The sequence below is a fragment of the Nelusetta ayraudi genome, unplaced genomic scaffold, assembly GCF_046127955.1.
Source record: "Nelusetta ayraudi isolate G7.1 ecotype Tasmania unplaced genomic scaffold, CSIRO-AGI_Nayr_v1 ptg000005l, whole genome shotgun sequence".
In the NCBI taxonomy this organism is placed as follows: domain Eukaryota; kingdom Metazoa; phylum Chordata; class Actinopteri; order Tetraodontiformes; family Monacanthidae; genus Nelusetta; species Nelusetta ayraudi.
Genome location: NW_027466055.1, coordinates 8,842,568 through 8,863,434, shown reverse-complemented (window position 1 = coordinate 8,863,434; position 20,867 = coordinate 8,842,568). Strand labels below are relative to the sequence as shown.

Sequence of the window (20,867 nt, the reverse complement as noted above, 5' to 3'; positions counted from 1 at the left end):
GGTCTTAAATCAGATTTATAAATGTTTAGGTGCATTATGAAAAACACAGGCGTGTGCGCCGGCCGTCCCGGCCGTGTTTATGCGTCAAGCGTGTCGGCGAGATAGAGCGCGCGCGTGTGTGTGTGTGTGTGTGTGTGTGTGTGTGTGTGTGTGTGTGTGTGTGTGTGTGTGTGTGTGTGTGTGTGTGTGTGTGTGTGTGTGTGTGTGTGTGTGTGTGTGTGCGTGCTTCATCACGACGGCGATTCAATAAACAGCGTGCAGAGGGAAACCCCCTCCATACGCTCAGACGCTGCGTGCACGGGAGGAAGCGCGACGAACACCTGAAACCGTTTCAGCCTCCACTTCTTCATCTCCACCTCCTGTCTGGTGGAAGGCTCGGCTCCTCCGTTAACCCGCCGCAGCGGCCGTGCGACGCCCCCTCGCCCGCACGCAGGAGCGCCATCGCTCATCCAGAGAACGCACAATCGCTGCAGTGCAACTCTTCTGTCTTGTGTGTCTTCCCTGTGCGAGGCCGTCATCGGCTGTGTCTTGATGGAAGTCCAACGAAGCACACGCAGAGAAATTTGGTTACATTTCATTTGGTTAAGAACTTTAATAAATGCAAAACAGGACCAATCCTTACATCCAAAATGCTGCTGCATTCTGCTGCTGCATTCTGCTGCTGCTGCTGCTGCTGCTGTGTGTTTTTTTCTCGCCCTGCATGAGAATGTTACCTGCTCCAGTCTTCAGTGCTGGAATGTCTTGCTCTGCCTTTCAGCAGTGTTGCAGTGAAATAACCTGGATTTTTCTCCCTCCCTCCGCCCCTCCCTCCCTCCCTCTCTCTCTCTCTCTGTGTGCAGTGATTTGAACAGAAACAACATCACCAGGATCACCAAAGTGGACTTCGCTGGAATCAAGAACCTCAGGATTCTGTAAGTCTGCTTCTTCTCGCGGTCTGACCGCGGCGAGAATTCCGTCGAGCGCTGATTAAAAGACCTCGGTGGAGTTTGAGACAATTGCCCTTGGAGACCATACAGCTCGTTTTAGTCTTATCCTAAACTGCCCGTTCTCCTTTTCCATGCGAGGGCAGCAGCTCCCATTAGTGCTGCAAGAAAAAAATAAACTGCGAAGGCCGTAAATTTAAATGACCAAAATCCTGAACTCAAGCGCCAACAGGTTTGTCAGGAGGGAAGTTAGTGGAATTGTCTCGCTAGGCTACATCGTTTTCCATCACTGGACGAGAAATTAAACCTTGCAAAGCGTTTGAAAGTTTCACGTACGTGATTAAATATTCTACAACACTGTCTCAATCCCGTAAATGCCACTTGTCCAATTATTGATCGCAGGAGCAGCAGCGCACTCGGCATTCTAAGCATCACCCGGCCGCAACCACACACTTTGCAGACCCTAAATTGATTGTGGATGCGATGAAGTACGGTTACGTCGGGAGGGAGGGTGAGCGCGTAGCAGAAAAAGCCTCTTTTAGGACATTTTTGCCTCTCCCCCTTCCTCGCCGTGACCTGCACTCATTTATTTACAAGTAATCCCATTAAGACGAGAGAAAAACTTTGCCACACTGAAGCAATTAGACCAACGCTCGGTCGGCCAAACAGGCCTGCGGGGGAGGGAGGGAGCGCCTCCATAAAGCGGAGTTTGCCATCCTAATGAGCGGGCGCGAAAGCAAGTGTTCTGTCTGAGGAGTCAAACCTCATAATTACTGCATATTTACGAGGTTGAGTAATAAAAGCAATCGCGGGGGCCGCCGCCGCGATGCGACCAGTCCAAGTCACCCGCGCGAACCGTGAGTCAGTGTTCATGCGAACGGATCGGAAAACAGCGAGTGAGTCACAGAGTTTTCTTTTTGTCTCGGGTCGGTTTTAGAAAACAAACACGCGGATTTCGAAAGTAAAGGCTTGGGGGCCCGAAAACGGCTTTCGCAAAAAGTTTCGCAACCCTCTGCTAATAATCAAATTGTTTGTTTGTTTGTTTGTCCTCTGCCATTGTGACATATGTGGTGTGAGGAGTCGAGTGGCGACTGAATATGTGTTAGGAAACGGTGATTTTTTTCTCGTCGAGCCGCCTGTCGATTCTGCGGATGTGCGAACGAACGCAGGGGCGACTCTCATCGTCGCTCTCGTCGTAATTTACTTGAAGGGCTCTCGTTCGCTGCTCTGCCTCAAGTGGCTCGGATGTGAGTGTGCGTGCATGTGTGCGTGCGTGTTTGTGCGTCCGTTCGTCGGTGCAAGTGTGTGCGTGTGCGTGTGCGTTGGGCCTATAATAACTATAATCACCGCTGGCAGCGTGCAGCTTCCCTCTTCACTCTTTTTTAACAAGATAAAAATACACACACACACCAGCACCGAGCAGTGGAAACACACACATACAAGCATGTGTGTGTTTCCATTTGCTTAACGAAAGCCCAAAACTTGAGGTAGATTTTTTTTTATTTTTATATATATATATATATATATATATTTTTTTTTTTCTTTTGCTCGCGCCAGATCACGTTTCAGGCTTAATGTGTTTGTGTTTTAGAAGTCAAAAAAAAAAGAGGGAAGGCATTTAAAATAGAGAAAGGTCTTTATTCGTGTGCACTTAAACAGGGTGAGAAGGGCCAAGGAAAAGAAGCTGTGTGTGTGTGTGTGTGTGTGTGTGTGTGTGTGTGTTTGTGTGTGTGTGTGTGTGTGTGTGTGTGTGTGTGTGTGTGTGTGTGTGTGTGTGTGTGGTGGTCCGGCAGCTTGTTTAATGTGGCGGGTGATAAACTGCTGTGACATTTCCCAACGCTAAATCTTTGAAAGAAGCGGCGAGGATATGGCTTTGCGGGGGGAAGAAAAAGTCTGAGATAGTCTGAGAAAACGCACACACACGCACACACACACACACACACACACGCCGTCTCTTCAGTTTGATTACATGCACGTGCAACCGGGACACACACAACCACGCAGACAGAAGTTTGAAAGAGGATCCGCGTCTCTCGCAAATAGCAACAATTAATGTTGTGTGAAGTAATAAAAGTCAATATGTACAGTATAAAAAATGAATATGAGAATCATCTCTGTCATAAAGTGTAAGGTGGAAGGCATTTGGATTAAAACCACAACATAAATAAAATTGAGAATGTGAGAATGGATCGGATAAAGTCGATGTCATCGGGACTCCTCAGTAAAAATCCCCTTTAAAAAAAAATTAAAACCAGTGATTAGTGACCAATCAGCCTTTCATCAAGGATCTCCACACAAGAAGAGTTGTTTTTTCATTTTCCACTTAATCACCCCATATGTCAATTTCCCAACAACGCGGCAGCTCACCCAGAGCGCAACACTTTTGCGAAACCTCTCTGGCAACTGAGGGGTTGCAAAGATTAATTCCAGATTGCAATTAAAATTAAGTAATTCCAAACAAATTTACGCGCAAATCAAAGCTTATTCATGATGGGGGGAGAGTGTTCCTCGGGGAGGTTTCTGGGCGGGGGAATCGACTCGGGTGCCTGCAGCCGTTGTTTCATAACAACAAGTCGTGAAGGCCAAGTTTTCACGGCAACACTGGCGTGACAAAAAGTGGAAACTCTCGAATTGGATTCAGACGCGGCGGCCCCGGGCGCCGGTGAACACCGTCTGGGCGTCCCTGTCCAGCCGTCGAGCCGCATGGAGACGATAAAACCCAACACCTCATCCTAGCGAAATGCTGAACCTTCCCTCCAACGTCCAAATACACTAAAAACAACACGTGTTGTTGCAAATGCGTTCCGCACTTGGAACAGTAAACGCCGGCATTCATTCAAAGTTACGCTCGTCTGCGCCAGAGTTTACGAGCTTCTCCATCCTGTCTGAGTCAGTTCGGATTCAGATGATGCTGAAATCAACATACCTGGTGCGACAGGGAAGGAAAAGATGCTCTCGATTTGCGGGGATTGCGGCTCTCCGCTTCGCCCTCGCGTGTGTTTACGCGCATGTCTGACGTTACCCGTCTGCTGTACGGCCGGGCGTGTGTGTTTGCGCGTGTTTATTTTCCTCTTTGTAATTACTCCCCCCAGAATGTGTGCGTGTGTATAAACTGATTTGAGCAGTGTACACAGCTGACCGTGTAAATGATTCCCGCCTTGGATCACGCATTTCAAAGTTGTCATTATTTCACAGGGAAAAATGCACTGATCTCAGCCTACACACGCTCGCTTAAACAAACAGAAAATAAGTGTAGTAATTAGCTTCACATAATTTGTACCCTCTAAGAGATTTCTTTGCTTCACGGTGAACACTAAGCTAAATTATGATGGACGAGCTTTTGAAGATACAAACCCTGCCGCTAGGGGAGATTAGTTACACGCCCCCCAACCAAAGTAAATAATGTGTTTTCATCCTTCAGGGACTGCAACTAATTAACAATACATTTTAGACTGTTACTTTTCTCGTTGGAAAAATACCTACATTTTTGACGGTGAAATCACTTATTCTATCGTGCAGCGCTAACTGGCGTGACTAATGCTATGCTATCGATATCTGTTGCTATGCTAACGATAGCGTGGCCCCAAGTCTGATTTACAGGAAAACGACACAACTCAGCAAGAGGGGGCCGGGGTCGGGTGGGGGCGCCCCCTGGCTGTGATATTATTATGAATTCACAGCTTTTTGTCCACAAAACAGTGATGGGTGCTTAATAATTGTCCTGTCCTTGTTTTTCGGAACACCTGCAGGGAGCCGGTTTGTTTTGGTGTGCGGTCGCAGCATTCATTTTCGTGACATGACAGATCGCTACGGAACCAGACAGCAACACTGCCTGTAATTGTGACAAACAAACCGCGACGGCGCTGCAACTTTGGCAGTCGTAACGTGGGTGTCCGCTCATTCCCTTTCGCAACCCGTTCCAACAAACTCCGTCGATGAGCTGATATGACATACCCCAGATTGATGGCCGTAATACAGCGCCGTGTCTCTCGGCGTTCCCGACTATTTAAAGGGACGACCTGCCAAAAGAGTTCCGAGCCGACGTCTCGGCCCAGATATTGTCTCTTTAGAAACAGCAGCCTGATTCCTCTTGAGTTCTCCCCGTGTGTGCTTTGCTTTTGAAAACGCATCTCCTTCACTCAATTAATCACGTCTTTCTGGGTCTTTTACCGCTCATTTCCTCTGTCAGTCTTCCCCTTCCCCTCGTATCAGCGAGGGCTTTTTCCTTTTCTTTTTCTTTTTTTCCGACCTCTCCCTGGCTCTCTGAGGAAACGTCGCTCCAACATCCTCGGACAGAAAATGTAAACATGCATATTGTTATTCTGGCACATCTGGAAGACCTTAGAGAGGGCCAAAGAAGCAAAGACGCACAGCTGGGGAGAGGAAAAGATGACACGAAGCGACGGCACTGAGGAGACAAGGCATGAAGCGCCGAGGTTTCCGAGCAACCATCTTAATTGTTTGCGTTGCCGCCGCAAAATAAAGATGTTTGACGAGGTGCCGCGCGTCCCCAGCCTCCTAAAGTCTCCCCCGTGTGACGGATCATTTTCACTCCCTCTTCTGATTGCTCGTGTATACAATTGGTCCAACCCCCCTCCAAAAAAAAATAGAAAAAAAAAAAAAAAAAGAGTATCGGTCTCGGTGTTTGAAATCGCCGTCTCCGCTTGGCGCAAAAGCGGATTCCCCCAGCTCGCACCGCAGCCCAGATTCATCTACCGCTTCTTCTCGTTCAGCTCGTTCAGGCCAGAGAAGTCGACTGAGGATTACTTTCCCTCCCGCTACACGGTTCTCCATCAATTTGACGTTTAAATTAAGACTTTAAAGGACCGGCTGCAAGTGCGCTGCTCTTTCTCATTGAGAACTTCACTCCTGATGTCCGCTGGGTTTTTTGCCTTTGTTGAGTTTGGATAATGAGAGCTCACATTGTGTTTTTTTTTTTTTCTCTCTCTCTGTCCCTGTAGTCATCTGGAGGACAACCAGATCAGTGTGGTGGAGAGAGGAGCCTTTCAGGACCTCCGGCTGCTGGAAAGACTGTAAGTACCACGTCTTGTCCTGGTGTGTGTGTGTGTGTGTGTGTGTGTGTGTGTGTGTGTGTGTGTGTGTGTGTGTGTGTGTGTGTGTGTGTGTGTGTGTGTGTGTGTGTGTGTGTGTGTGTGTGTGTGTCAGAAAGAAATACAAACATGTAGATGTAGGTATGTGACATTACCGAAGTGGCTTGATGCCATCTACATGTCCACGTTACAATATTTGCTGTATTTAAGAAAGTTTTACCAAGCAAAGAGTGAACTTGAAACATTGCAGTGCTTGCAAAAAAAGAGAAAAACATCTTTTCGACTCTTCGTCTATCCTCTATCGTTCTCCTTTTAGTGAGCAGAGAGCAGAGAAAGACGGTTACCAATGGGTTTGTGGTTTTTGTAGTGTTTCCTACTTGCCGTCGCTGCAATTTCTGCCCAGAACACCTGTCAGTTGGCCCCATAGCACGCCCATGACAACATCACGACTCTGTGAAATGGCATTATTGTCACATCCCTCATGTTATATAGGTGTTAGAACCACATTGGCCACAAAAAACTGAAAACATCCCAAATGCATATTCAGAAACACGCTGAAATGTGCATAAATGCAGGCCAGCGGTGTTTGACCCACTTCTGCCGATTTCACACGCACACACACACACACACACACACACACACACACCAAGGCTTGCACCGAGTGTGTCAGCTCACACCAAGGTTCGAGTCAACAGTGTTGAGGTGTTGGTGCACGGTGCTGCACTCCACACACACACACACACACACACACACACACACACACACACACACACACACACACAGACACACACACACACCTCTGCCTGTTTATGAGGGTGCGGTGGGGGATTGACAGGCGGACAGTGTTGCAGGAAGTCGTGCTTCCATGTTCCCGCTGAGCAAAGTGTCGGCGACGAGGAAACTCGACGTCGGATCAACTCGCTCCACCTCGTCCGCGGTCAGAAATCTCTTCCAGAGAAACTCCCTCCATGTTTTCTTTCTAGTCCCCCCCCCCCCAACCTCGAGGGTTTTCAGGCGATGAAACTTCAGCTGTTGCCAAGTTCGTCCCCGGAGAGAAGTTGAGAGGTTCATGTTTTTTTTTTCACCACTTTTTCTCCAAAACGCACATTTACACTGAGGCGCTCGGGACCGAAGAGACGATGGGAGGCTGTTTTCTAGAGCCAAAGTGAGGGGTGACGGGCCGCCTCTGGTGTTAAAAGTGTCGCGTCGGCAGAGGTCGGAGGTCGGGACGGAGGCCGAGCTCACGCCAGATCGGACGCCGCGTGGTGAAATGTGGCAGAGTCGTGCAACAGTTGCGCAGCGACGGCTGAAAGGCCCGCTGACGGCGTGATGACGCTGAGGTCGGGGAAAATGTCGAGGAGAGAAACAAACAAACAAAGACACAACACAAGCCATCTTCTTTCTGATGAGGCTCCTGAATGGCTCCTGGAGATGCTGAAGTGCTTTTTAACGTGCTCAGCTGACAGCGGCCATGATGTCTTGCCTGTCGGGTGTAAAGTTTCGGGGCGAGAGGTCCTGGTGCTGAGTCTGCGTGATTTATGGCGTAACAACGCGAAAAACATGGAGCTTAGGCAGTAAACCCTCTCCTCCTCCTCCTCCTCCTCGCCCTCCTAGTGCTCCTCCTCCTCTTCCTCCTCCCACAGCAGCGTGTCAGCGCATGAGTTATGACACGGCTGCGGCCGTTTGGTCATTTAGGGAGCCGAGGCTGGCGAAAAAGTAATGAGTGGCTGCTTTGAAGGCGGCTGGAAGCTTCTAATCCGTGGAGATTTTTTTTTTTCTAAAGACCTCTTAACCTTTATTTTGATTTTTTTGTTTTTTTTGTTTTTTTTGTTTTTGTACAAAAATACATCCAGAGTTCCAGCAGAGTTTCTTCCCTGCGTCCATCCAAAACCTTTTTATTTTCTTTTTTCTTTCCTCTGGATGTCAGTGAGATCTGAAGTTCCCACATGTGCCGTCCATAAACTTGTGGTCTTGTAACATTTCAAAGGTTCCTATTAGAATAAACTCCTCGTTATTATTATTATTATTATTGTTATCTTTTTTTGCTAACTACAAAAGGAGTTGGCATGTCGGACTGTCGGAACCGTTTCGTCAGTGCAGGTCTGAGTGCGACTGGTGCGCTGCAGGGGGAGCTGACGGGGAGTCCGGCGACTCTTTTTCATTTCAGCTGGCGGGGAAGTCGTCTCGGAGCACGGGAGTCGGCCTCTTATTATCATTATCGCCGGGGTTGAGAGGTTGCCGCCTGTGTCTTCTCCCGCCTCGTCTCTGCTTTACGACCCCCCCCCCCCCCCCCCCCCTCTCCATACCTACTCGGACCCTCCGCCCATCCGTCCATTTTCTTTTCCCTTTTTTTCCCCTCTCGTCCCTCAACGCCTCGTTTCTCAGGCCAACACTCCACTAGCGTGATGATACTTTCACTGCTTCCACTCATTCCGGCCACGCCCCCCCCCCCCCGGCTGCTGTTCACGCTCTCGACAGGCTCCTCTCTGACCCCATCGTACATCACTTTAATCTTTAGTTTTCATCCCGGAGCCCAGTGAAGGAGTCAATGAGACATAATTTGGAACATTCTAATCTCCAGACAACTCCATATTTAGCCCTGTGTTTACAGCCTGCTGCTAAAACTGATGCTTTGATAGCCACAGGCACAGCTTTGGAAGCCTGACCCAGGGGTGGGGGGGGGGTTGCCACTGACCTGGGAGAGGTGCCACTGCCCTCTGTGACATCACAAAGGGCCAATTTAAAGAATTTTCTTTTGCACATGCTGCCTGATGGGTGGAGCGGGTGAAAGAAGTGTCAGACTGGGGAGTTTGCTGACAGGATAGAGGCACAGATTCAAGGTTTTGCACTCAATGGTACCATTAAGTTGTTGGTTTCAGTCCACCGACTGGCTGATTGGTTCCAATGTAAATACGTGGGAAAAACATTTGGCAAAGTGCAGGCAGGCACTCGCGCGATAACGACAGCAGGATGGAGCGGCTGTGCGGCTTACAGATAGCCTGGAACATGCACACGCACACACACACACACACACGCACACACACACACACGTGCGCACACACAGAAAAGCAGCACGATAACCTGTAGGCCACAGGATGGCAGGAGAGCAGGCAGGCTTTCCCATGAGTTTGACCTCTGAACCCTGAACCCTGAACCCAGGAGGCGACGGCGTCGCCTGGCTGGCGGTAGCTGAGCGGACATGAAAGGTCGACTCGGAGTGATATATGGCTGCGCCTCCACCCTTTTTTTATTTTTATTTTTTTTTCCTTTTTCCTGTATTTCTTTGACAATGTTTTATAATTTAAACCTTTCACTCACAGCCACCTTGTTTGTTTTTTTTTCTCTCTCTCCTCAGACGTTTGAACAGAAACAAACTCCAGTTCCTCCCAGAGCTCCTCTTCCAGTCCAACCCCAAACTGGGACGACTGTGAGTACTCCTCCACTCATTTTTCCATCCCTCTCCTCCTCCATCCCTCTCCAGTTCTTATTTCACCTTCTTTTGATGTGTTACGCGATCTGCGTGAAAGCACGGCTGCTGTTTTTCTTTTGTTGTTTTTATTTGGGTTGAGGGTTCAAGTCCCGTCAGGTGACGCAGTGCCACAGTTTAGCGGCTGCGGGGAGGTTAGAGAGTGTGTGTGTGTGTGTGTGTGTGTGTGTGTGTGTGTGTGTGTGTGTGTGTGTGTGTGTGTGTGTGTGTGTGTGTGTGTGTGTGTGTGTGTGTGTGTGCACTTTTTTTTTTAGAGGTGAAAGGGTGCCTGGAGTGAATGTTTTGCTTGGACCTGTGAGGAATTTTTATTCGGGAATACAAAGTTTTCCCAGAGCCTTCGGAGTGTGAGAGCAGGTCAGGGCGATGCAGAGAAGCCCTCTCGCTCGCCCTCCTTCCTTCCATTTCTCTGACAGTCCCGTCGACGCACCCCGCCTGTCTCAGCTCTTCTCGCTGCACTCAGGTCTCTCTGCGTGTCTCTTCCTCTGAGAGTTCTGCTCGATGGTTCAAACACTTTCTAACCTTTACGGCTGTTTTTTTTTTAGGGTTTTCCTTTTGGTGGGGTGGGGAGAAAAGCTGAGGGTTGACCCGTGTTTTCTTTCTTTTTTAACCTGCTTGCACGTCAAATGCACATTTCTACAAGCTGTCGACTCCTTCTCGTCAAGCAGAAGGGCTGTCAATGCCACTTTGTGCCCTTTTTTAGAAAAAAAGAATTGTTGCTGCATTTTGCATAAGACCTATTGGACTATCTTTATTTGCTCAGTGAGGATGCTAGTACTTACAGTTTAGCAGAATTACGTTGCGTTCACATCCAATCTGGGACAAATGTACAGTATTTGCCTTTAATTTCAACGGGATCCAGTGTGGCACTGTTGCAACGGTCGCCTCCAGCAGTAGCAAAATAAAAGCGATATTTCTAAAAATTTCAGTCGAACTGGTCACATGACCCCGGTACGTCATGTCCGGTGACGTGCAAATGCCAATAAATTGTTTCCATGCCACTTTTACGATATACCTCTTTGTCGATACGTCTGAAAAAAACACCTCATGAGAGCATCAAAACCTTTTCGCCATATTTGAGAGGTTTTTCCAAGTTTGGGTGTTTCCATTACCACTTGTTTTTATTGCGATATTCAGGTTTTGCGCAATTCCAGGGGTAATGGAACCGCTGCGAGTGACTTCTTGCTCCAGAGCCGGAGTTAAACTCTACTCAACTTTGGCTCCCGTGCTGCAGCTGTCAGTCGTGCTTGATTGTCTAACATGGAAAAAAAACGACACGACTTGACCCCTGTGTTAACCTCCTGTTGTGTTAGTTGCTGCACAAGTCGCCTTGCAACGCTGCCAAGTTCTGTTGCAGCGCCAGATTTAACGTGCATGCAGATTTCGGCTGACGTCTCCATTGTTGTTGAACCGTCTACAAAAGGGGGCCAGAAGGTGATGACAGTCTGTTTAATTTATATTCTTACGCCATCCCAAATGTTTGGAATCCGGACTGTGTTGGATGTTGTCACGGGGAACAGATCTGTAACCCACACCGGCGCTTTGGCCTTTGTGTGAATGAGAGCAAAAAAGGAGGAGGGGAAAATGCAAATGATATGGTGGGCTCGCTTGTATTTCTCTGCCACACTTTCTCCGAAAAAGCCGCAGAAAGTTGAAAAATGTCGTTCTGGTGCGCGGTGTAAAACCTCAGCGTTGAACCGGGCAGATGTGAGGTTGCGCTTCTCACTGCTGATGTATTGCTGAGGACAGCAACCGGCTCGGATGAAGTGTGTAACGGCTGAGAGCAAACGTCATTTACGTCAAACTGTGGCTTTTGTTCGGGATCGCAGACAGTCCAGAACCCTCCTGATGAGAGGAGCCGGGACCCACACAGCGAGACACACACACACACACACACACACACACACACACACACACACCCACACACACACACGACATCTTGCCTTGTATGGGTCTTATATCTCGCTACTTCTCTGTGACTGACGGTCCTGCTTCCTCCGCTGCCTCGCTCACTCTTCTGTAATGACCTCTAATTGCTCTCGATGGCTCTTATTTATCACCGGCCCAATATGGATCCCCATAGAGCCGCTTGAATGAGTCGGTGAGAAGGAGTGGAAAAGAGCGCAACATGTTCCAAACTTAACATTATAAATCTCGACTTCAATGTATCCCCGCTTTGCCATCAGCACAATCTAAATTACAGTGTCTGGAGTTTCATCCTGCTCTTTATTTTTCCCCCACTTTCTCCATCTTCAGGCCGGCCTGCTTCCCCCCCGCCCCCCTTCCGTCCACTATGTTTTTTGTTTTTTTTTTCCTCGCAGGAATGGAGGAAGTAGCTTGGTTGTAAATGGGGAGGCTGGGTGAAATTGACAGCAGAGGGACAAACGCAGGTGGAGAGGCTGCGGGGGGGAACCGGAGGGGGTGAGGCCGTGAAGGAGAACAGCGGCAGAGGAGAGGCGTTTTTTCTTTTTTTTTTTTTTTTTTGCCGGTGTGGCTTTCTGGTTTGGGTTCGTAACCTTCCTCCCTGTCAGCCTCGGTTAGATATTAAATGATGGCAGTGTGATAGGAATTACCTCTTAACCCTCCTATTAAAGTCCTGTGGTTCTGAGGTTTGGAGACGGCGAGGAGAGGGAAGGAGTGTTTTTAGGGGGGTGGTGGAGGGGGGGTGGGGGGTGGTTAGGTTTAGCTCAGGAGGAGGAGGAGGGTGGGAGGTACTGGGTTCGGCTGATCGTGACGGGAAACTCGATTCCTTTTCCTGACTCGAGTTTTGAGGAGTCGCTCACCGAAGTGAATCGGGCTTCTGAGTCGTTCATGTTCATGTGCGTGTTTAGCTGAGTGATTTATTCGCTCAGTCTCATGGCGGGCATGGAAAGGCAGAACTGAGCTGGAGAATTAAAATTGGACAATGTTCATGCAGCCGTTAATTCAAAATATTTCTGCGGGAAGGAGAGTCAGCGTTGTCCGGCGTAGCAACAACGGCTGATGGAGACCAGTTTTGACTGCACGCAGTTTGGAAGCGTTTCGTTCAGGACTCGCACATCACTGTTGGGTAACCGACCCAACAATGTTCTAACTGCGCAGTCGGAGCACGTGGGGACGGAGACGCCGCGTTCTCAGGGGAAGTTCACGTGAGATTGGATGGAAGGAGGGACAGACGGATGGATACTGGTGGATGGCGGCCAGAGAGATTCAGTGTGTGTGTGTGTGTGTGTGTGTGTGTGTGTGTGTGTGTGTGTGTGTGTGTGTGTGTGTGTGTGTGTGTGTGTGTGTGTGTGTGTGTGACCCCCTCTAGGTGATGGCCGGGAGGGGGGGGGGCAAACAGAGACAGTGGAGGGTGAGATTGAAGGATCACGGACTGGAGTCTGTGGCTTTCAGTGTGTGCAGTCTGTGGTCGTCTTCCTCCCCCACTGTTTTAGAGACTGTGGTCTTTCAGCAGAGGCACCCAGACACACACACACACACACACACACACATAGACATACGCACACTATTTAAAAGCGAGGGATTTCGGATGGAAAAACACGCGGCTCTCCAGGAGGAGAACAGTTTCTATCCTGCTCGGCGACTCGATAGCTGTTTGCTTCCTGTCGCGCCGACCCCCGACCTTTGACCCCCGCAGCCCGGCCTCAACCTCCAACCTACAGGGTCGTGCGTCAGCGCACACGCCCATGCCTGTGTGCCAAAAGTGCACGTTACAATGCGGTGGCCCCCCCACCCCCCCACCCCAAATATGAACTGGCGCTCATTCGTCGACGGCGATACTCGAGAATCCACCTCCTCCCCTCCCCCGACCTCCAAAGACGCTCCGGTTACGTTTGATTGGCCTGCAGGAGAGGAGAGGAGCGAGATGAGGAAGAGAAATGGTATGAACGTCAGAGACGAGCGATGTTTCCGACGCTGCTTTAACAGCGCGGCCTTAAACCTGCGTGCAGCCTTACATAATGTAAAAGGAGAATCGACCACGTTGTAACTTTAATGACCTTTGGAATCGAAGCACTTTGAATCCCCAACCATGTAATTAACAAAATGAGAGGCATATAAACTATTTCCAATACTTTGAGTGTTTTGGTGCAATCTAAATGCTAATACAAACAATACACACACATCTAAAGCCAGCCTTTTGGGTATTCTTTTTTTCAAGTTTCCCCCCCCCTGCCTTTTATATTTTCTGTGTTCCCCCAAATGTTTTCTCTGCGCCGTATGAAAGGGATCACTGCAGGGACAACAGCAGCCAAACATTTAGCATAAAAGGTTTTTTTTTAAGGCTTAGTGGAGGAAAGTTTCCTGTCCAGAGGGACTTTGGTTTCGAATTTTATCCAGTCAATTCCTGTACATGTTCACTCACTATAGGCTAATCTGGAAAACAGTATTAGATAAGTTCTAAGAAAAAAACAAAAACAAAAAAAAAAACCCTAGATAAAGGCTCAGGAAGGAAATGGAAAAAATAAAATCCAACTTGAAAGAAAGAGACATTGATTCCGCTGTAACCGGGTCCTTTATCATCACAAGGATCAATGTGAAAGTGATGCAAAGTGGGAGGAGAAGGGCCGAGCTGCGCATGTAAACCACAGAAGAAAACAATGGCAGAAGGTGACTGCGGGGTTAGCCGATGCTAAAGAGATTAGCACGGATGCTGCAGGAGCAGCAGTTCTATCAGAATCGTGTGGCAGTTTTCACATACTTGAAGAAGTAAAAACAGGCACTAACTGTTGTCGCTTTACTTCGACACCAGCTTTGGCAGGAGTCAGGAGTTGAACACAGTCAAACGTTGCTCCTTTGCACCAAAGGGAAGCCTCTCGCTGCTACAGCTGCTCGTTAAATGGGCATTTATCCGCGTTGAGGACCATCAACGAAGTTTTTCGCCGGGACGCCCTCCAGCTTTCTCTTTCCAAAAACGCTCATCGTCGGACTCTTTTCCATGAGGGACATGCGAATGAAATGCAGCGGTTCATCTGGTGTGTCAGATTACTCCACCCCTGACTTGACTCTGTAAGGTATATGTTATTTTTTCTGCTCAGGCTGTCGGCGGAGGGGCTGAACTGGGAGGTGGGTGGGTTTTTGCGGTGAGGAGCTCGCCGGTCATCTGAGATGTCTTTTCCTCCTAATTAAGTTAATGGAGAATGACGAGGGCGCTGCCTTTAATCTTGGCTAATTGTCCATTTAGAGGCGGCCGACGTAGTTTTTACCTGAAGGAATGTTACGGCTAGTGTTACAGGAAGTGGGCGTGCCCCGCGCCGCCGCCGATTGGCCGCGAGTGACGCCCGTCTCAGCGGGGATTGGTGGGCACCGTGTACCCCTATGTGTGTGTCTGTGCGTGTGTGCGTGTGTGTGCATCTCATTCCTCCGCTTCCTTTCCCTTTCGCGCCCTCCTTCCCTGCGCTCCCTCTTCCTGTGACTCACTCTCCTGCACCCAGCAGGACAAACAGCCGCTGTTTGTATTGCTGTCAGGTATTGTAAGATTGTTTTCCTAGCACCAGGCTCCGGGCTCTCTGTTTGGCTTTCACGCCGCCGAGTGCTGGTGAGAAACAAACAAGCCTCAAGAACACACACACACACGCACATACACACAAACACAGTTTGGACTCCCACAGCGTCCTTTTCCCGCTCATTTGCCACGGCCGGCACTTGATGCAGCCTCACCGGTTGCCGTGCGCTGCTACTTGCTTTTACTGAACCGTCATCTGTGACGACGCTTCCCAATTAGAACGCATGAGTCACAAAGACGGTGTACTATGCAGCTGCAGGGCCACAGGCGGAGATTGTAAGTTGTAACAGGTTGTCAAATCCTGCTCCGGGATCAAAGAACGCAAAGTCTTCCGAGTTATAACACAAAAAAAATGAACAGATACCGGAGTGTTTTTTTTTTTGTTGTTGTTTAGTCTCTAATGGGGTAGATTTCGATCGGAGGGTGTTTTCCCCTCAGCGGTGGACAGGATAATCCCCACGTGGGCGGCGGAGGCTGAAGCTGAAGAGTCTGCACGATGCCCATGAAAGGAGGGTCATGGATAAAATAGATGGAATCTGCAGCGAGTGAAGGTGGAGCCGGGAGTTTTTTAAAGTCAGCTGCCTTAAAAAGGCAATTAGGGAGAGGAAAGACGCTTAAGCAGATGGCAGCGCGACGACAGGCGAACAATGATGCTGCGTCCTTAAGCCACTGCCTGATGCAGAGACGTTCCAGCTTCCAACAATGGCTGCCAGGAAGGAAAGTTTCAGCCTGCACAATGAGAGTCAAGAGGACGGCGTTCAAAATAAATAAAAGCCTAAGAACGCAGTAAGCCAGTGGCTCAGCAAGAAGCTTTGCTAGGCCCTCAGTCACTCTTATCTGATCTGACTGGGACGGTAAAAAGGGGGAGGCGGCGGGGAGTTCAGGCCAGAAACTGCACCAGGAGGCTCAGAGCCTCCAGGGCGGAGCTCCACCACAGAGCCCAGAGTGTGATTGAGAGATGTGTTAAAAATAAGAAAGACATTTATAGCGGAAGCCTTCGCAGAAGAATAAAAAGGGGGTGGGGGGGGGGGGGGGGGGCTGATGTTTTAGTTGGGTGTGTGTGTGTGTTTGTGTTGGGGTGCGTGCGTGCGTTTCCCACAGCCATGAACGCAGAGCGACTCTGTCCCCGAGTATATTCTGATAAAAGCGTGTGATCAGGGTTGTATCATTGTTCAGTTTTTCTTTCCTTAAGTTAACATCAGAACTCGAGGGGAGGAACTTGGTTTTGTAATTAAACGTTTTGTGATGAAGTAATTGAGTAAACCTTCCGAGAGTTGGACTTTTTCTAGAAATCAGAAGCGGCTGATATCTTACTGCTGTGAGCCGCCACAGAACAATGGAGGGAGAGGAAGCCAGTTGTTGAAGACCGGTTGTAAACAGTGGCTGTTGCTAAATACATTAGCATGGACGCTGAGGTTTTTTTTTTTTTTAGAACTGCGTTTCAACACAGGAAGGTGTATTTATGTATTTATTTGTTTATTTATTAATTTAACTTCAGAGTTTAAGATTCCAGGTTTTGCCTTTGGCTGCGCAGAACAGTTTTTTCCGGGCCCTTTAACTCGCGGATACATGATCCAAGTCTAAAGTATTTTCGAAGCGTTCCTCCTGGCTCCTGTGTAATTGTTCCAATAGTTCCGTGTCTCCGAACGGATATTTGTGTGGATCGGAGTGCTGAGACCGCGCGCGTCCGTCCCGAGTTTGTGAATGGGAACTTGCAAGTCGTGTTTAGCTCTCGCTGCTCTCTCGAAAACCAAAGCCAAAAGGCCAAAGTTTATGAAGTTGGAGTTTGCGTAGGCCAGTGTGTGATTTCTTTACGGCGGCTGTGTAAACAAAAGACGGGAGGGATGCGAGTCTCCTTTCCACGCAGGCTGAATCCAGCAGCCAGGCGCTCTTTAAGTTCACAGCAACAACCTTTTTTTTTCCCTTTCCGCTTGCCCTTTTATCTTCCTACTGTAGCAGCTAGCCAGCTCGCTAGCCCGCTCCAGGGCCAGAACCTATGAAATTGTTTGTGGGAGGCTTGGGGCTTGTAGAATATCTTTTTTTTTCTCTCTCTCTCTCTCTCTCGCTTCTCTCTCTCTTTCAGCAATGGCAAAGAACTTTTATACGCTTCCACTAAAATAGCAGAGAGGCTGCATATGGAAGTCATTTACCTTTAGCGGGTGGAGGTGCGCCTGACGGGGAGAGGAGCCTCGATTGAGATAAAACTCACAAACTTCCTGTGACCCGTTTACTCAGGCCGGTCGGTGGGAAGGAAAACAAAAACAAAACAAACGAGGCCCCGGTGTGAGTCGTGACGTGTTGCAATTAAGGATTACGGACGTAGAGCCGGTGCCGTCTGCGTGTCTTTCCGCACAACGTGGCGGCTAAATGTGTATACATAGATTAGTAATGTGTGTCTCTGCTGGCGTCGGCATATTTGCCTCAGTGTTTGCTCACATCCTTCATTTGTTTGTACATGTCTGCTCATATGCACGTGTGTGTGTGTGTGTGTGTGTGTGTGTGTGTGTGTGTGTGTGTGTGTGTGTGTGTGTGTGTGTGTGTGTGTGTGTGTGTGTGTGTGTGTGTGTCCTCCGCAGCTCGCCGAGACTTGATGCGCGTCCAAATGCATTCAGACGTTGTTTGTTTAATCAGAATTTAGGTTTACATGGGAAGGCTAATCGAAAGCAGGCCGCACTCACTCCCTGGAAAAGCTCGGTCGGGGGAAGAGGGGGCTGGGGGGGCGGAGGGGTGGAGGAGGGAGGCATAAAGCGAGCGGCGGGGGACAATGGAGTCGTAGATCCCGCGTTTCAGTTACAGCTCGGAGACAGCGGGCGCTGTTTGTGCGTCGTTACTTTTTCCACTCTCGCCGGCCGCTGATCTCTCTTTGATTTGCGCTTTGATTTTTTTTTTTTTCATTTACCCGTCTCTAAGGAGCCGTTTCAGATGATGTGATGTGGACACACTTGTGTGTATCTGTTTGGTGGGTGTTTGCGTGTGTGTATTGATGATTTCCAGCAGTAATAGCTCGGTGAAGCCGTAAGAACACACACACACACACACACACACACACACACACACACACACACACACGCGCGAGCAACAGAGTTCGATTTTGCAGTAACAAAAGCCGAATCAGCAACTGAGGGGGGGGGGGGCGACATACACTGTCGCACGTTATTCCAAAGAAACCTGACTTTTTTCTGTATTTTCTTGTCATTTAACCTCAGTGGTGAAAAAGCCCTCTGATGGCTATTTCGTAGTTTCAGCGTCTTGTGGCTCAGCGATGTGCAAACCGGCGCTGAAAGGTTCGGCAGGTGGGACGCAAGTCGGTAAACGCACCAGGACCAGCTCGGTGCTCCGTGTGTGTCCACTTGTGAGCCCCGTGCGCTACCATTCATGGGTGAAACACTATTCACAAAGATGAAGTCACTGTTGGAAGGATGCCGGGGCCGCGCTATATGATTTTATTCAGCGTTATTGCCTGCAATGCAGGACCGGGTGCGTGACGCAGCACATGTTCCGAATCTTTCGTTGGGCAAATTTCTGCTTTTTATGTATTTTTTTTGCGTAGTTTTCCTGTTATTTTTATTTGGTTTTATGGCCTTCGTTAGCGGCGGAGAATAAACGGAGGTGTGTGTGTGTGTGTGTGTGTGTGTGTGTGTGTGTGTGTGTGTGTGTGTGTGTGTGTGTGTGTGTGTGTCCAATTTGTACGTTGTGGGAGGTCTGCATGGTTACCGCGCTCATTGTTGACCATTATTATGGCTGCACGAGTTGGAACTGGCTAATGTCGCACACGTGTAGGTGTCTAGAGACTTGTGTGTGTGTGTGTGTGTGTGTGTGTGTGTATCTGTGTGTGTGTGTGTGTGTGTGTGTGTGTGTGTCAGGCTGGTGATTTATGCTGTTTAAGTAAAGTCTGATTGTTACAAATGAACTCTAGTTGTCGGTATTCCTTTGGTGCAATCAGTCAGCGTGCAGATCGACCAGCAAACAGCCTCCGCATGCCACGCTCTGCACGCACACACGCACACAAATGCACAATAACGCACACACACTCCCAGCAGCTCTGCTCTGCGTCTCCTGGCGGCCTCATCAATCTGAACCTCCCATCAAACACAGTCTTGCAGCTCATGCGGTTGTTGCCGGCGTCGCCCCGCCACTCTTTTCTCGATCTCGTCAGGGATCTTCCAGCTCCCCGGTGCCGTTGCTTCACGCCTGAGGTTTGACACGGCGTGTTGGCTCCCTCCTCAAGGAACCAGCCACTGAAAGAAGCATCCGTATTTTTTCCCCCCGCTTGAAATCTTCTCGGCGAGTAATTTGCGTCTTAATCGCTGGATTTGTTTGGAGGATGAAAAGCAAGAAAAACAAAAAACAAAATCAGCTCGGCTCTTACATGAAACATTTTGGAAGTAAATACTCCTCCCCCTGCAGTGAGAGTGCGACTGAGCCGCACGCGTTACGCCGTGGCAACACATCGCCCCTGAGCAGCTGACTGACTGACGCCTGGAAGCTCTGACAGCTTCAGATGCGGAAGAAGACGAGACTCACCTTCACCTCTGGGATTTCATGACTCAGAACTTCCATTTGAAGACCCATCTATCCATTGCTCCATCCACCCACCCACCCAACCATCCATCCATCCATCCGTTCCTCCATCCATCCATTCCTCCATCCATCCAACCATCCATCCACCCATCCATCCATCCATCCATCCATCCATTCCTCCATCCATCCATCCAACCATCCACCCACCCACCCATCCATCCATCCATCCATCCATCCATCCATCCATCCATCCATCCATCCATTCAGTGTGTGAAATACAGGGGAGGTCCCATTACACCATTGGAAACCCCAAAAGCCTCAAAGCAAATTTTAAGGGGATTGTAGCATTGTCTTTAGTGGTAACTAAAAACGCCTTTAAGATCTTGTCTAATATTGATTTAAAAAAAAATATTATATATCCTGTGTCCTGTGTGTAACGACCAGGGACCCCCCCCAAATAGTGACGGGTATTTCGCACTCTGCATCCATCCATGCATCCAGTTTGGAGTCACACCTCTCGTGCAGTTGTAAAGCTTTTTGGGGGACCAGGAGAACCGGCGCAGCCAAGTGGAGTTTCAACGTTCGAAGCAGTGACGAGAATGACTAGTGGCGGGGGATGGGGTAGCGTGGGTGATGGGGTAGCGTGGGGGAGGGGGTGGAGTGGAGACTCAGCAAAAGCAGAGCGGGACGGCCGGCCACATGAGAGGCAATGGATGCAGGCTTCCTATAAATACCGAACGCCGCAGAAGCCACTTAAAAAAAACCTGCAGGGATGTATTTATGCATCACACACACACACACACACACACACACACACACACACACACACACACACACACACACACACACACACTGACAGTGCATGTGGCTACGGCTCCCTGTGACGCCGCTGTTATGTAACGGCTCAGGGCTCCACCTGTTGCTTCGTCCCTTTAACGCCGGCATTTTTACTTTTTCTACCATTTTTACGACGGCCGAACGCGTCTTTGAGCCTCGGCCGCGTTTGCCACGACACGTACGTTTACTGCCCTTAACCCCTCACCCGCCTCAGAGAGAGGCCGACTTCTCCGGTGGGAGGGGTGGGGGGGAAGTGTAATTTACCAAAACTTACCAGAGGAGACGGTTTACTTGAAGGCTTAGAAACATAATTAAAGAGGCTGTAAAGCCGTGCGGGTCTGTGCATATTGTTCACATCGAGATACAAACACCAGGGTTTATTTTGTTTGAGTTGAGAGTTCTTCTCATGGCTGTGGTTGCACATCTTTGCGTGTGTGTGTGTGTGTGTGTGTGTGTGTGTGTGTGTGTGTGTGTGTGTGTGTGTGTGTGTGTGTGTGTGTGTGTGTGTGTGTGTGTGTGTGTGTGTGTGTGTGTGTGTGTGTGTGAGAGAGAGAGACGTGGAGCAT

General features: G+C 49.2%; 1 protein-coding gene across 1 annotated transcript in view; it reads left to right on the top strand.

Annotated features, from left to right (window-relative positions):
- Positions 1-20,867, top strand: part of slit3 (slit homolog 3 (Drosophila)) — a 206,616-nt gene that overhangs the window by 15,322 nt on the left and 170,427 nt on the right. Inside the window, exons 2-4 of the mRNA XM_076012328.1 lie at positions 840-911; positions 5,885-5,956; positions 9,330-9,401. Coding sequence (XP_075868443.1) covers positions 840-911; positions 5,885-5,956; positions 9,330-9,401 — 216 coding nt within the window. The remainder of the gene's footprint in view (positions 1-839; positions 912-5,884; positions 5,957-9,329; positions 9,402-20,867) is intronic.